This window comes from Camarhynchus parvulus, chromosome 10 (genome assembly GCF_901933205.1).
Source record: "Camarhynchus parvulus chromosome 10, STF_HiC, whole genome shotgun sequence".
NCBI lineage: Eukaryota > Metazoa > Chordata > Aves > Passeriformes > Thraupidae > Camarhynchus > Camarhynchus parvulus.
Window position 1 is genome coordinate 8916285 of NC_044580.1, and position 13218 is coordinate 8929502.

The 13218-nt window shown below is 37.3% G+C and overlaps 1 protein-coding gene across 4 annotated transcripts in view; it reads right to left on the reverse strand.

Annotated features, from left to right (window-relative positions):
- Nucleotides 1–567: 567 nt before the first annotated feature.
- Nucleotides 568–13218, reverse strand: part of DMXL2 (Dmx like 2) — a 47934-nt gene continuing 35283 nt past the window's right edge. For 2 of the 4 annotated variants that reach the window (XM_030955032.1, XM_030955031.1), the window contains 15 exons: nucleotides 12926–13056; nucleotides 12407–12492; nucleotides 11967–12168; nucleotides 10905–11022; nucleotides 10005–10067; nucleotides 9526–9612; nucleotides 9325–9446; nucleotides 8533–8671; nucleotides 7554–7614; nucleotides 7350–7477; nucleotides 5711–5788; nucleotides 5020–5111; nucleotides 4393–4445; nucleotides 3564–3781; nucleotides 568–2465 (listed from right to left, as the gene is read on the reverse strand). In XM_030955032.1, the coding sequence (XP_030810892.1) occupies nucleotides 2256–2465; nucleotides 3564–3781; nucleotides 4393–4445; nucleotides 5020–5111; nucleotides 5711–5788; nucleotides 7350–7477; nucleotides 7554–7614; nucleotides 8533–8671; nucleotides 9325–9446; nucleotides 9526–9612; nucleotides 10005–10067; nucleotides 10905–11022; nucleotides 11967–12168; nucleotides 12407–12492; nucleotides 12926–13056 (1788 nt within the window). In that variant the 3' untranslated portion in view covers nucleotides 568–2255. The remainder of the gene's footprint in view (nucleotides 2466–3563; nucleotides 3782–4392; nucleotides 4446–5019; nucleotides 5112–5710; nucleotides 5789–7349; nucleotides 7478–7553; nucleotides 7615–8532; nucleotides 8672–9324; nucleotides 9447–9525; nucleotides 9613–10004; nucleotides 10068–10904; nucleotides 11023–11966; nucleotides 12169–12406; nucleotides 12493–12925; nucleotides 13057–13218) is intronic. The other 2 variants (XM_030955034.1, XM_030955033.1) reach the window with 1 other exon arrangement.

The window sequence follows — 13218 nt, forward strand, 5'->3', positions numbered from 1 at the left end:
AGAAATAATAGGAACTTTTTTATTTTAATTTTGTTCTGGTATTTCAGATTTCTAAATTTAATGTTGGAACAAAATTCTCTCCTGTTGTTTTATCTATCTGTCTGCCTGAATTTCTAAGCTGCCTGTGCATATTCCTAAAGTTCATGGAGTGCACTCAAATACTTAGGAGCAAAGTGTTACTTAAATCCTGAACTGCACTGAGCTGTTTAATACCTGTGTGATCCAGGCCCTGTTGAAGGGATTAATGAATTTGGGAATGTCTGTGCCTGCAGAACCTTGTTTAGTAAATGTGCTGGAGGAATCCCTCTGCTGCAGCTAAGCTCCAGTGTGTGGCACAGGGATGGCTGGGCTCTTCTCAGGATACTTGCTGTTATCACTAAGGCCTTGCATGCTAAGGAGAGAGATGCAGAAGGGAAAAGAAAATCATAATTAATACTTTGAACTAGCTTATATATCAGAACTCACAGACTAAAAATTCTACCTACACCTGTGTGACACTTCACAATCAGAGCTACAGTTCTGTGGGCTGCTTGTGACTTTTATGGGGGCATGAAGGTTTTGGTTGGGAGTTTTTTCATGTTTGTTTGATTGTGCTATTTTTTAAAAAATGGAATTGTGGCACTAATACCATAATACAGCTAAAATACCCCTAAAGTCAGCAATATACTTGGGCAAATACAAAGTCAGATGTGGTATTTTCTAGATAATGTACCTATCTCAAAGCATGGTAAACTCCTGCATAACATTGTTGAAACACTTGGATCAATCTCTTGGAGGAGGAATAGCAAGGAAATTCTACCTCTTTTGTCTTCTTCTTGCAGCTGTGGAACTTAATTCTGTTAACCTTGCACTTGTCAAGAACAGCTGAAAAGAAAATGTAAACAGCTAATCTTTTTTATTTCAGTACAGTCTGAGGTCAAGTTAAAGGAAGTATCCAGTCAATGTACTGGAGATTTAGATAAATCTGTTTAAATATAAGGAAGAGTTCTAGAATGGGCTGTTTCATGAAATAAAAGTAATTTATTTAACTTACAAAGGGAAAACTAAACAATGACATTTACCCTTCCTCCTTTTCATACTTCTCCTACTTCACAAGCTGCAATTTAAAATCACCTTTGGAGATAGGTGATTTTTATTCTAGTATATCTTACAATACAGCACAGACATCAAAATTTCATTGGAAGAATAAGACAGTTTGTTAACATTTAAATACACAGACATCCATTCCAGTCCTTGAAGAACATGTTTTTTGTTTACAACAGAAAAATACATCTGACAACAGTAGCTAGTTATATTACAAGCAAACAATATTGAACTCTGCATAGTTTATACAATATACGCTGGTAATAATTTAATTACCAGTTTTATCCACTATTTACTAGCTGGCCACATAAAGCCTGACATTCATCTGAAATGTGGCATTATATGTTCCATTGGTATTCTCTTAACAGCTTCATTTAATGAAGTATTTTCTGGACAAATGATTTTCAAAACTCAAAGCTGACTAAAATGCTGAATGTCTTCACTACAAACATTTAGTGCTTACAATACATTCCTAAAGTAAAGGCAGGTGTCCAATAGAAAACATAGCTCAGAAAGAAAGGAAAATACTGTGCAAATTAAACCCCATCGCATTTAAAAATATATTGATGTGCAAGTTACAGTATCAACTGTGCAATAATACTAACTGGGAAAAGAATCTCAGCATAAAATGATACATCTCTCACAGTACATCCTTGATTGCACATGTTCCACGGCATTTGCATCCATTATACTTCCTGCAGAAATCAAATACACTGAGTACCCTTAATTAAAACTAAACTATTTTACAATGAGAAGTTGTATACATGCTTCATTTAGTGGGAAAAACTGGAATAAAAGTAATCAGAATCACGTCAGAAATGCTTACTGACTTGTAGAGCCACAGTGCTTGTGAAGTGACTGACAACTGTCAGGATCTTTACAACACTCACAAAATGCAGCTTGTGGGTTACTGAGCAATAACCCCCCATGACCAACAATACTGGGTTGAATTCCTTGCTTTTACAATCCAGTACATGCATTTCCTCCCCAGTGATCCTTATGGGCATATTCAAAATATACCTGCTGTAAAAGTGTTGGTTTTCTCCCCATAACACTTAATGCTGCAGTAACTGATTTGAAAGGAAACACAATGTTTCTTTCCACAGTGCATATCACTGTGTTTTTAGCTACTCATAGGGACATTATAGAAACCAGGATTAGCTCACAGAACGCTACAGAATGTCAAAAATGCCTGAAGGTACATTGAAAGCATTGGGAAGGACCCTCATTTTCAGTGTGCCATCTGCTCCACAGGAGAAGATACGATTGCCTTGCACAGTCTCAATCTGGGTGACACCAGCACCAATATTTCTGAAAAGGGATTGCTTAGCATGTTCATTTTTAAATGAATGAATTAAATTGTAGCCGGTCAGTCTCCACACCTGTATCAAAAGAATTACAAAAGGAGATAAATATTAAAGGATTTGTATTTTCCCCCCAATGTTTCAGATTCCTGGCTGTTCTAAACTCTATTGAGAAAGATAAAGGATATTTTTTTATTGCCTCATTGCAATAATTACTACAAGTCCAAGAGTCTTGAGAGGCTGCTGATGCAGTGTAAGGCTGCCTTACTGTGGACCAGCTGGGTATTGGGCAGGGTGAAGCTTCCCTATCAGGGTGAAGTTTCCTGATCAGAGTCCTTCTCCCAGCTGCCCCCCAGGAAAGATGCAGAAATAGAAAGGTTGCATTTTCATTCAAGATGACTACTGTCAGCTTTTTAGCAGCTGGAAATGCTTTCCTGCTAAGGAATGCTGCAGAGAGTAAGCTGCACAATTAGTAAATGTGCAGAGAGCTAGGAAGCATAGCTGCCTGCTGTGTCCTAAGTAGCAGGAGCCTCAGCAAGGCCAGGCCATGAAAGGCCCTGTAAAGCAGTCATCCAGAAAAGGAAAGAAACTGTATCCACCTTCCCTTTACCACGTTGTATTTCCTTCCCTTAGTATTCAGGTAAAATGGCCCTTACAACAGGGACTGTATTTCTGTGGTGGTTTGGGTTTTTTTGGTGTTTGTTTGTTTTGTTCATTTGTTTTCATGTTGGTGGTTGTTCCTTGTTACTCTGACCTCTCAGTAGCTGTCTGGGGCTACAGCATCAGGAGAAAAAATAGAACTTGGTGATACAGAAACTTCACACAATGTTGAAGTTGCTGAGCGCCCCCTGTGTTACAAATAAATGTCCAACAGCAAAGCCAGAATATTTTTAAGTGAGTGAAAAACAAAGGTAAGATTTCAGAACTGTGCACTTTGCTTTATCCACTTAAAATTAGTCTCACAACCTTAAGAAGACTATTCTTTAGAGGGGGGAAAAAACCTACTTGCTTTAGAAGCCTACCAGTACATTTCAGTTCACAGCATAAATGTAAAGCAGGCTATACATTAAGTATAGGTTTGGGATTTTGAGGATTGTTTTTGTTTGTTACTGCATTTCTCTGGCTATTTCCATAAGACAATACCCTCCTCCAGAAGCCAGCTCCTCCATGCCTTACCTTCATGTTGCCTTCGGCTGAGCCCGTGACAAAATAGTCCTCGGAAGGATCCAGGGCAAGGGCCTTAACAGCTGACTCGTGTGCTTGGAAGGTGAAAAGGATTTGCCTCTGTCTGATGTCAAAGATGCAGATATATCCCTTCCTACCTCCAGAAATGAGCAGTTGATGCTTGGGTGCATACTGAAGTACTGTGGCACCATGGTCATGACAAGTGAAGGCTGAGGAAGAAGGATGTCAGAATTTAAGATTTGAAACTGTAAGTAGCTCTCAATCTTAAAATGACTTTCTTCTATAACTTGCTACCTGAATATTTTCTAACTTTGCAGACACATTCCTTTATATGGGTAATGTCTTAGCTGACAGCTTAGTGCTCTCATAAGAAATACCTAGATCTAATGCACAAGAAAGCATGATATGCAGTCTAAGTTACTTTAGAATAGAGAGTCATACCTGAATTTAAAGTTTGAGAAAATATAAAATTCACTATATGAAGTTCGGATAAATTCCTGATTTAGAAAAAGTATAGCTGATCTTGAGCAACCTGGTCTAGAGAAAGGCATCCCTGCACATGGCAAAGGGAGAGGAAAGAGATGATTTTTAAGGTGCCTTCCAACCCAAACATCATAATGTTCTTTCTTCATACTTTTCCATATAGAGCAGATTAACATCATGGTAGAGAACATGCAGAACCAGGTGCGTGTATTAGTGTGCAACACAAACTTAGATCTGTTCCCCAGGATAAGGTTTTCCCCTTGCCCCAAACGCACACACAAGCTCTATTTCCTTAGTCAGTAAGAAGCAGAGGTTTAATTTTCACCACAGGACTTACCATGTATAAGACTGTTACTAGATGAAACCAAGGTGTCCCAGAGGCACACATTTCTGAGGGAGAAAAAACCAAAATCATTATGGCCTATTACCAGGTGATTCATGGGGTGACATGACTTCAAAAGTGCTCCCATTTTATGTCAGTCTAGAAGGCAGAATTGAACACTCTGCAGTCATTGGAGAGCATTTCCAAAGAACGAAGAGTTTTAATTATCTTCTTTGCTCTTTTATGCTGCTTAGTGGAACTATACCTTCTACCCTTAAAATGTGCACAGATCAAAGACTGTATCAAATAATTATAGAAATTATTCTTTTGAGAGAAAAAGAATTATCTTGTTTTGCTGAACAGATTTCTACCCCCAGCAACAGCATCATGTCAAAGTAGCTGCATTGGCAATACAACCTGAAAAAACTGGTTAATTATTGACAACTCCTCACTCAAACAAAACTTGGAAACAAGCAATTGGAGAAATTATATTCAAAGAAATTATCCAGCAAGTTCAAACTGTAACAAAACTTAGAACAACGAGCCTTAAAATGTCAGCCACATATTAATGCCCAAGAGCTTAGCAAGTTAAGGGAGATGAAAAAGTAGTTTTGAAATTCTTCATTGTTTCTTTAAACACACCTGTTATCATTGGATTGTCCCGATGTAGCAACTAGACTTGAGGAGGTTATAAATGCAAAGTCACTTGTGGTTTTACTGTGGCACTGCCAACTCTATGAAAAACAAAACAAACAGAATAAGTGCAATCTTACCAGTTGTTATTTGCATCAAAAGTTAACAACTGACAGTCTGATGTCAGTGATAGTAAAACACAATGAGTCTTTGAAACAGAACTTAAAAACTGACAGTTTGAAACTGAGAATGGATCAATGGATTAAAATCCAGTACAAAATGAAAGGATATTACAATAAGTGACAAAGAACAAATCTGCAGTATAGTGTATGACAACAGCCTGAGTTTTAAATTAAGCATGGTCTTCATGTTAAGAAGCAGTAAAATTTATTGAAGAGTGTATTTTTACTAAGTTTTGGGGTTATAAAGTCATTAGTTGTGGCTCTGATTATTAATTTAAACACCGGCAATGTTGAAGGAGTATTTGTAATTACATTGTAGCTTATGGTTATGGTGCAATTGGTTTTGCAAAGATGCATCATTGACACTCCGCGGTTTTGATGAAGTGTGCCAATTAAAAAGCAGCAAAATCAAATATGTCTCATTTAATTCCTGTGCTCTGGGCCTGTCTCAAGTTTCAAAGACTTTGCTTTTCTCTACAATAATAATAATAATAACAAAAAAAAATCTGTTTACTTACCAGGTAGGGCTTAGGATTTGAGGTGGTTTGGTTTACTTGCCAAATACTTAGAAAACCTTCACCATCAGCAACACCACACTGCAAGGAATAAACTGCATTTATTAGCATGACATGGTGGTTACTGGATGCTTCATGATAGTAAACTGCTAACTTCTGGGAAAAAAACCCCTGAACCACCAAACCTTTGCCTGCAAATTGAATATCAATAACAATGATTATCAAGATAAAAAATAAAAACTATTTAGAAGCCAAGTAAGTTCAGTGCTGATTTTTTAATGATTATTTAATGATTGATGCTCTCCTGCATACCCCATTCTTTTCTGGAAATGGAGAAAGCATGGAAGCTTATTTTTCAAATCCTAATGTTAGATGCTAAAGCTAACAAAAGCATCATTACTCCATGACTCTACTTGAAAATGCTTTAAAAAGTCAGATGTGTGATAGCATGCCATAAAAGCATGATAAGAACAATTGTGGGAAGATTGTAGTCATGAATGGTAAAAGGAGTGAGCTATATTTATTAAGCAAATGAATAACATTTAATATTGTATATTCAATCAGCATGCTCTGTATTTTACAAAATAATCATAGAAATATTTTGAAATACTTTTTATATTTGCTCTTTTTAGTTGTGTTTCACAAGACCTGCCTGAATGACCTTCATGTGAAGCACAGTAACAACAAGTACATCTTAATTTCTGACTTAAGATTGACTCTCACCAAATGGTAAGATTGCAGTATCTCAAAACACATTTTTAGAATAAGTTTAAATGACATTCTATGCCACCTGAAAATAGATATGCTGTGAGATATTTCACCTGTGCTGTTTCATAGCTATGTACAGTCATGCCCAAACACCTTTAATTCACTTTTTATAGTTTTTAACTATAATGAAGTGAAATATTTTGTGAGTAAAAGTGCAGACAGGACCTTTTAAAATAATAGAATGGTCAACATGAAAAACTGAAGATGTGGATATTCCTCCCAATTTCTTTCTCTACTCCTCTTTCTGCATTTCATAGCCCTCATAGAGTCACTTCTGGCCAAAGCATGTCTTTTTGTACTTTCTGCTCTCCACTCTAGTGGAGTACACTCACAGCCTTCAACTCATGGCTTGAATTATCCCTGTCTTCCAGGTTCTTCTAGGTATTGCATTCTGTGAAAACTTTATCTTGGCCAGAATGCAAAGTGGGAGGCACTTCTTGAAGACCTATACTGACTGACAGCTGGACTTGACAAACTTTTTGTCTTTTCCAGCCTTAATGATTCTATTATTGATACAACTGTGCATCTATAAAATAAGGAATCTCTGCAGTTTTTTAAAAAATATTTAATTTAAAAAGGTCACCACATGGGAACACAGATTTCTGAAGAGGGAGAACAAACAGTGTGAAAATGTGCCAAATAGGATATGGGATAGCAGTGTGGAGCTGAGAGAAGAGAAAGCAGAATAAGGGTCAGGGTCTATTACAAAGCTCCCACATGCAGCCAAAATGCACAACACAACATCATTGTTCTAGGGCATCCTAAGAGTTCTGCATGGCAGCAGTAAAACTGCTTTAGAGGTCACAGCACAACCAAACATTTCCTTATGAATAAAAACTCCAACCCCCACCAAAACCTTACATGTTGTACTTACCTTATTTCCCTGGGCATTGAAATACATCCTTGTCACCCTGGCATTCCCAGCCTGCTGGAAGCACACCAGCTGCTGTGGCCTTGTCCACTCAAACATTCGGACACTTCCATCTTGTGCTCCTGTAAGATCTAAGATTAAAAGATGATAATTAATAGTACAGTATTTTGTAGAAAATTACAAATTCCATACTAATGATTCACTTACAATATTGATGGACTGGATGTGAAGCCATTCTCTTGACGTTATTCAGATTTCTTTTAATCAGCTTTATATGAAACAAAGAAAAATTAAAATAATTTTGAAAAATACAAACACACTATTCAATTTTGTTTATACTATTACATGGTAAGTGTCCCCTAGTTAAAAAAAATAATCTATTAAGCTAACATTATTTGAACGGTCCTACATCAAAATTCCCATAAGAAAGAAAACTGTTGGTGGTTTTTCACAAACAGGATGGGACTGCTGGGATATGTTCCTTGAGCTTTATTGCAGCACCAGTCTCATTACGTGGCTGAGATATTGGAAGATGGCAACAGCTCACATTTGCCAGCAGCAGCCAAAGATTTCTTTGCTACAGAGCATTTTAAAAACTTTCTAGCCAATAGCATATTGCTAAAGCTTACAGACAACTATTCTAGCAAATCTCTAAAAGCACATGTACACCTACTTCACACAATGCTTGCTTGTATGCTTTCTATTAACAATACACAATACTTCATTACTAAGCTTAAAACCTTCTGCTATCTTGCTAAGCATATTTTTCTGCAGTCTTAAGATCTATCTTGGCCAAGCCTAACACTTAAACTATTGTTTCATATCCTTGCTTGCTGTACTATTGTAACTTTTCTACTTTCAGACTTTGCAGCTGCACCTAGCTTCAATTTCTCTCTTTCTGTTTCTAAGGCCTACTTTCCCAGCCTTCTGAAAATCTTCTTACCCTTACTATTTCCCACAATAAACCACCCAGACTGACCCATTATTTTCTATATCACAATAATTCTGTGCCACAATATATGAGAAAACGCTTAGCTTGGCCTTCTTTTGGCTAGGTCTTGGTTGCTGTTGGCCTTTTATGTCAATACTGGATTGACAGTATGATGACTAATGCACACTAGGTCTCTCTAGTAATAACAGATGATAAACACCTGCTCTCCTGAGCTGCACACACAGAAGTACTCACCACACCAGCTCCGGTGCTGGTTTGCCCAGTGCCTAGCCAGGGCATGGATGGAGATGGCTGGATCTGACTCACTCCAAATGATGGTGCACTTGAGGGAGCCAGTGTTGTGGTAGAACCACGGAAGTCAACGTCATCGGAACTGCAAAAGAACAGTTCTGCTTTAAACAAAAATTTCTTTGCTCCTAATAATCTTTAATTATTTGTCAAGAGCCTAATGGCAGTGGGTAGAGGAAGTGACAATAATGAGGCTATAAATTGATAATTCTTGCACTTATGCTGTACAAATTCTTTCCATGAGCCCCAAAATCTATCTATGTTTAATCTCAAGAGATGATCCCAATATAAGAATCTAAGCTTCCCTTAGAAGAATATTGTTGGGCTGCCCCTGACCTGTGCATGCAGGGAGCTGGTACAGAGGAGTGCTTGCTGCAGCTGATGCATTCACAGCTCTCAGCACAGGAATGGAGGGGACAGAACTGCCAGCATCAGCTCCCAGAGCTGCCCTCCACACCGTACTGATGCAAGGGAACTGCAGGGTGTCCAAGGTAGCATTTCCTTCATTATCTTATGCACCACATGGGATTTCACTCCACTGTGCAGTGCATGCATTCCTAAAGACAGTAATTATTCTTTTGCCTTCTCTCACTTGCAAAGCAATCTGAAACCTACTGAAGAAGAGTTATTAATGTTTTTTGTATGCTCCATTTGTGCTTACACAGGTACCCATACATAGACACAGCCTCACAGAAAATCAATATTCTTATTAATAAAACCACAAAGAAACAATCCTACCTTTTAGACTCTCTGTCATATTCTTCCCCAATCCATATAAATGACTGAGCAGCCAGTAGAGCTGAAATATCAAGTTCTTGAACATCATGTGTAGATGCCAAAACAATTTCATTGCTGTTTGCCTATGCAGCACAAACACAAAATTTATACTAACTATAATTAAGATATTTTATTACATTTCTTGTAGTATTTGAGGCTTACCTTGTTAACTGCAAATGCCATTATCATATCTGATTCTTTGTGAATGATTTTTGCTTTTCCTCCAGGGTATCCAAGATCTGCTTCAACCTACAAAACATTTATAAAAATCTTCAATTAGTGTGAAAGTCCATTTTGTAGTGACACATTCAGAGTGCAAAAATCTAAACAAAATTCATGCAAGAAAAGTTCAGTGGCCTTAGCATTGTTTCTGTAGCTAAACGTTAGACTTCTCATACTCTTTGGTGTTCTAGTAGCCAAAAGTGATATTTGAGTGTAAGAAACACAAAGTTGTGTGTGCAACACTATTTACAAGGTGTTCACTCATCCCAATTGTCAGGACATCCGAAGTTAGTTCATGGATTAAAAGCCTGTCACACAGACTACACAGAACACACAGCTTCTGTTAGTCACATTAGAAAAAAAGCCAGTTCCACAGAACTTTTAAGAATGTGCTAGAGGTTTGGGAGAAGGGATACTACCTTGTTTTTGTGATCTTCTGCTACGCAGTTTTGTTTGACCTGCTCCACACGATCTTCTACAGACTACATAACATCACACAGTCACAAACACAAAACACATGCACAAACAAATATAAAAAAAGAATGAAACATTCCAAACTAGATTTTAAAGGCCACTCTGTCAGTAAATGATGACAAATGTATTTTTAACTTTTTATAAAAGGCACAGAAGCTAAGACAGGAATCTAAACAAACTCACTTAAAATGTAATGCCTCCTAAATGAACACAAAATGTATGATATAGTAAATAAATGGAGGAGTAATACACACACAAACTCCATACTTACAGGAATTCTAAAAGATATTAAATAATATACTTATTTCCCATGATATTTATGTGTTTGCTAAAATTTTCAGTTAGAACACAGCAGTCATAACTGGTACAATTTGTAAAGCCCCATATTATATATTACTATATAATATTACCTTTATATGTATATATTATTCATGCATATATACATATACAGAAATGAATAGCACATTTAAATTTCTTTTTCAGTATAAAACACCAAAAAAAGAGAATTTTCAAATTTCTTTGCTTATTACTGTTATTGCAAATGTTCTGTTTATTAGGATAGTATTCAAATACTAAATTGTATTATTTAGTATAATTATTTTATTATTTATTATTTAGTATTCAAATATAGGTTAGATATGTCTTGTTTAAAAATATTTGGTTCAGTTGATATCCCAATCAACAACATGGCAGTCATGTTGATTTTGAAAAAAATCCAAACATTGTTAAATAAGAGAAACTGAAATATCAATGAAAAATGAGAAGAAAAATTAAATACTGAGAAGACTGAGGAACAGTTATAATTGAGCTTTGTTTTGAAAAAAAAAGTTACATCCTTTGTTTACCTCACTCGGCTTTCTTTTCTTTGTGAATATATATCTTATGAAAGTCTCCTGAAGAAGTTCTTGCTTCACAAGAAAATGCCAGAGCCTTTTTGCGGGAAGAGCTGAGTAATCCTTTGATCTGGATAAAACAGAAGAAAGAAAGAAACACAGAGTATCCTGAGCAGAAGGGAGGGTGCCTGTTCCTGTGCCCAACCACCTCCTGGGTGAAGAAGCTTTTTCTAATTACACACCTAAGCCTCCACTGACACAGCTTCAGGCCATTCATTCCCTTGTGTCCTGTCACTGCCAGGGATCAGAGATCAGTGCCTGCCCCTCCTCTTCCCCTCACAAGGAAGCTGTACCTGCAGTGGGGTCTGCCCTCAGTCTCCTCCAGGCTGAACAGACCCAGTGCCCTCAGCCACTCCTCACAGGGCTTCACCTCCAGACCCCTCACCACCTTCACTGCCCTCCTTTGGATGCTCTCGAATAGTTTTATATCCTTATTGTATTGTGGCACCCAAAATTGCCCCCAGCACTGTTTGACTCAGTTGTAGTTTAATATATTGAGAAAAGCAAGCTATTTTTGAGTTGAAAACACACTTCGCTATCTGCATTTACAGACACCTCCAGGCATGACACTGTCTAAACACAAGAGGATTAGCCTTAAAAGGACCTTAGTACAACTGTCTTTCTCCTCCCCCACACATCTGCATGTATTATATAACTCTTCTGTTGCTTGGATAGAGTGAGAGACAACAGCTACTGAAGGGATAGTAAAACAGGTTGAATAGTGTGTTCCCAGCAGCAGCCACTGGCCTCTATTCCTACAACCTCTGCTCTTTCCTCATTTTCCTTTCTTGTTGCAGCTGTGAGAGGTGCAGCAGAGGAAGTAAAGGCTGCTGCAGGAGACTGGCAGCTGCATAAGAATGAACACAGGGATGTGGGAAAATGGTTTATGTAAAACTTTGGCTACTAGACCTAAGAGCTAAGCAATCTTTGTTTGGCTGTTTAACATGAGGAGGAAATGCTCTTTAGAATTTCTGTGATCAAAGAATGTGTTTTTTCTAGGCAAAAAATACTTACTTGAAAGGTGTGTTCTCAGGTTCAATCATTGCTTTATTGCGAAGAAGAGCTGGTCCTGCCCCTACACCCAGGTCACTGGGGTAAGTATTGATGTAGTTTGGAGGTGGGCCTTCAAACTGGTCCATTCTATCTTGAAGGATCTGTTCCCAGTGTTCTAAATTTTTTATTACAGCAATGCCCAATGGAGATGTTACAGGCAGATCTAAACAGAAATATTAATGAAGTAAGGTTCAGAGAAAAAAAAATTAAGCTACAGTGAGTATAAAACCCTCATAATAACATAACCATCCAAAATAATCTTGAAAAGGAAATGTACATGCTGGCAATTGTAATATTTAACGTTTTTGATTATTTTAATTTTAAAGTTAGAATTAAAATGTGAAGTCTGACAGAAAGACATACATACAGAAAAATAAAACGTAAAGCAGGATTTAGCATACCAGTAAATTCCAGACCAGCAATGGGAAAGAAGTTCTTAATGTTGTGCAGAACTAATTTTACCATTGTCAGATGTAGAAGAGCCCAGCTGTATAAAAAGAATAGATTTAGTCATGTTAAAAAAGCATTATGAGTTATCTACAGAGTATTTTTCTTCTTCAAGCAAATACACAGGTTAGAAAAACACTGTAGAAAGATTGTAATTAACCTGCACCTCATTGAAAAGCTGCATGCTTGAATCAGCAGTCTAAACCGTTATTCTAGAGCTGGCATTGTGGTACGTTATGTTGAGTCTTAAAAATGAAAATGGGTGTTTCTCAGTTGTTTTCCCCTCCCCAAAAAAACTGCAAACCACACAACTTTAACTTCCTAATCCCTTTTTTCTGGCAAGTAAATGGGGAACTGTTATTGTGATGAGAATTTGTAATTTTTGTAATCCCATTGCCATAGACAAGTCTGCCCACAGTACTAAAATTGTTTCAATTACGTTGGATGGTGCAGAAGTGACAATTTCTGCTGACCTGTAAGAATTGGCATCTGTGTGCTCCTGGATCTGCACGTCAGAGAGGAAAGCATCATCCTCTTCCTCATCACTGTGAATGCTTTCATCAGAATCATATATAACACCACTGTCTGATAAAGGGAGAAAGGGCTGCAATGCAAAGCAAAAGTCTGTATAAAAACAATATTCTCATCTCTTCTCTGACTTTACTTATGACTCCCACAGAGTTTAAATGACAGCAATTTAACCTATAAGTCAATGTCCCTAGAAATACAATTAATTAGCAAGGGGGGGAAAGTGTTAATCACTATT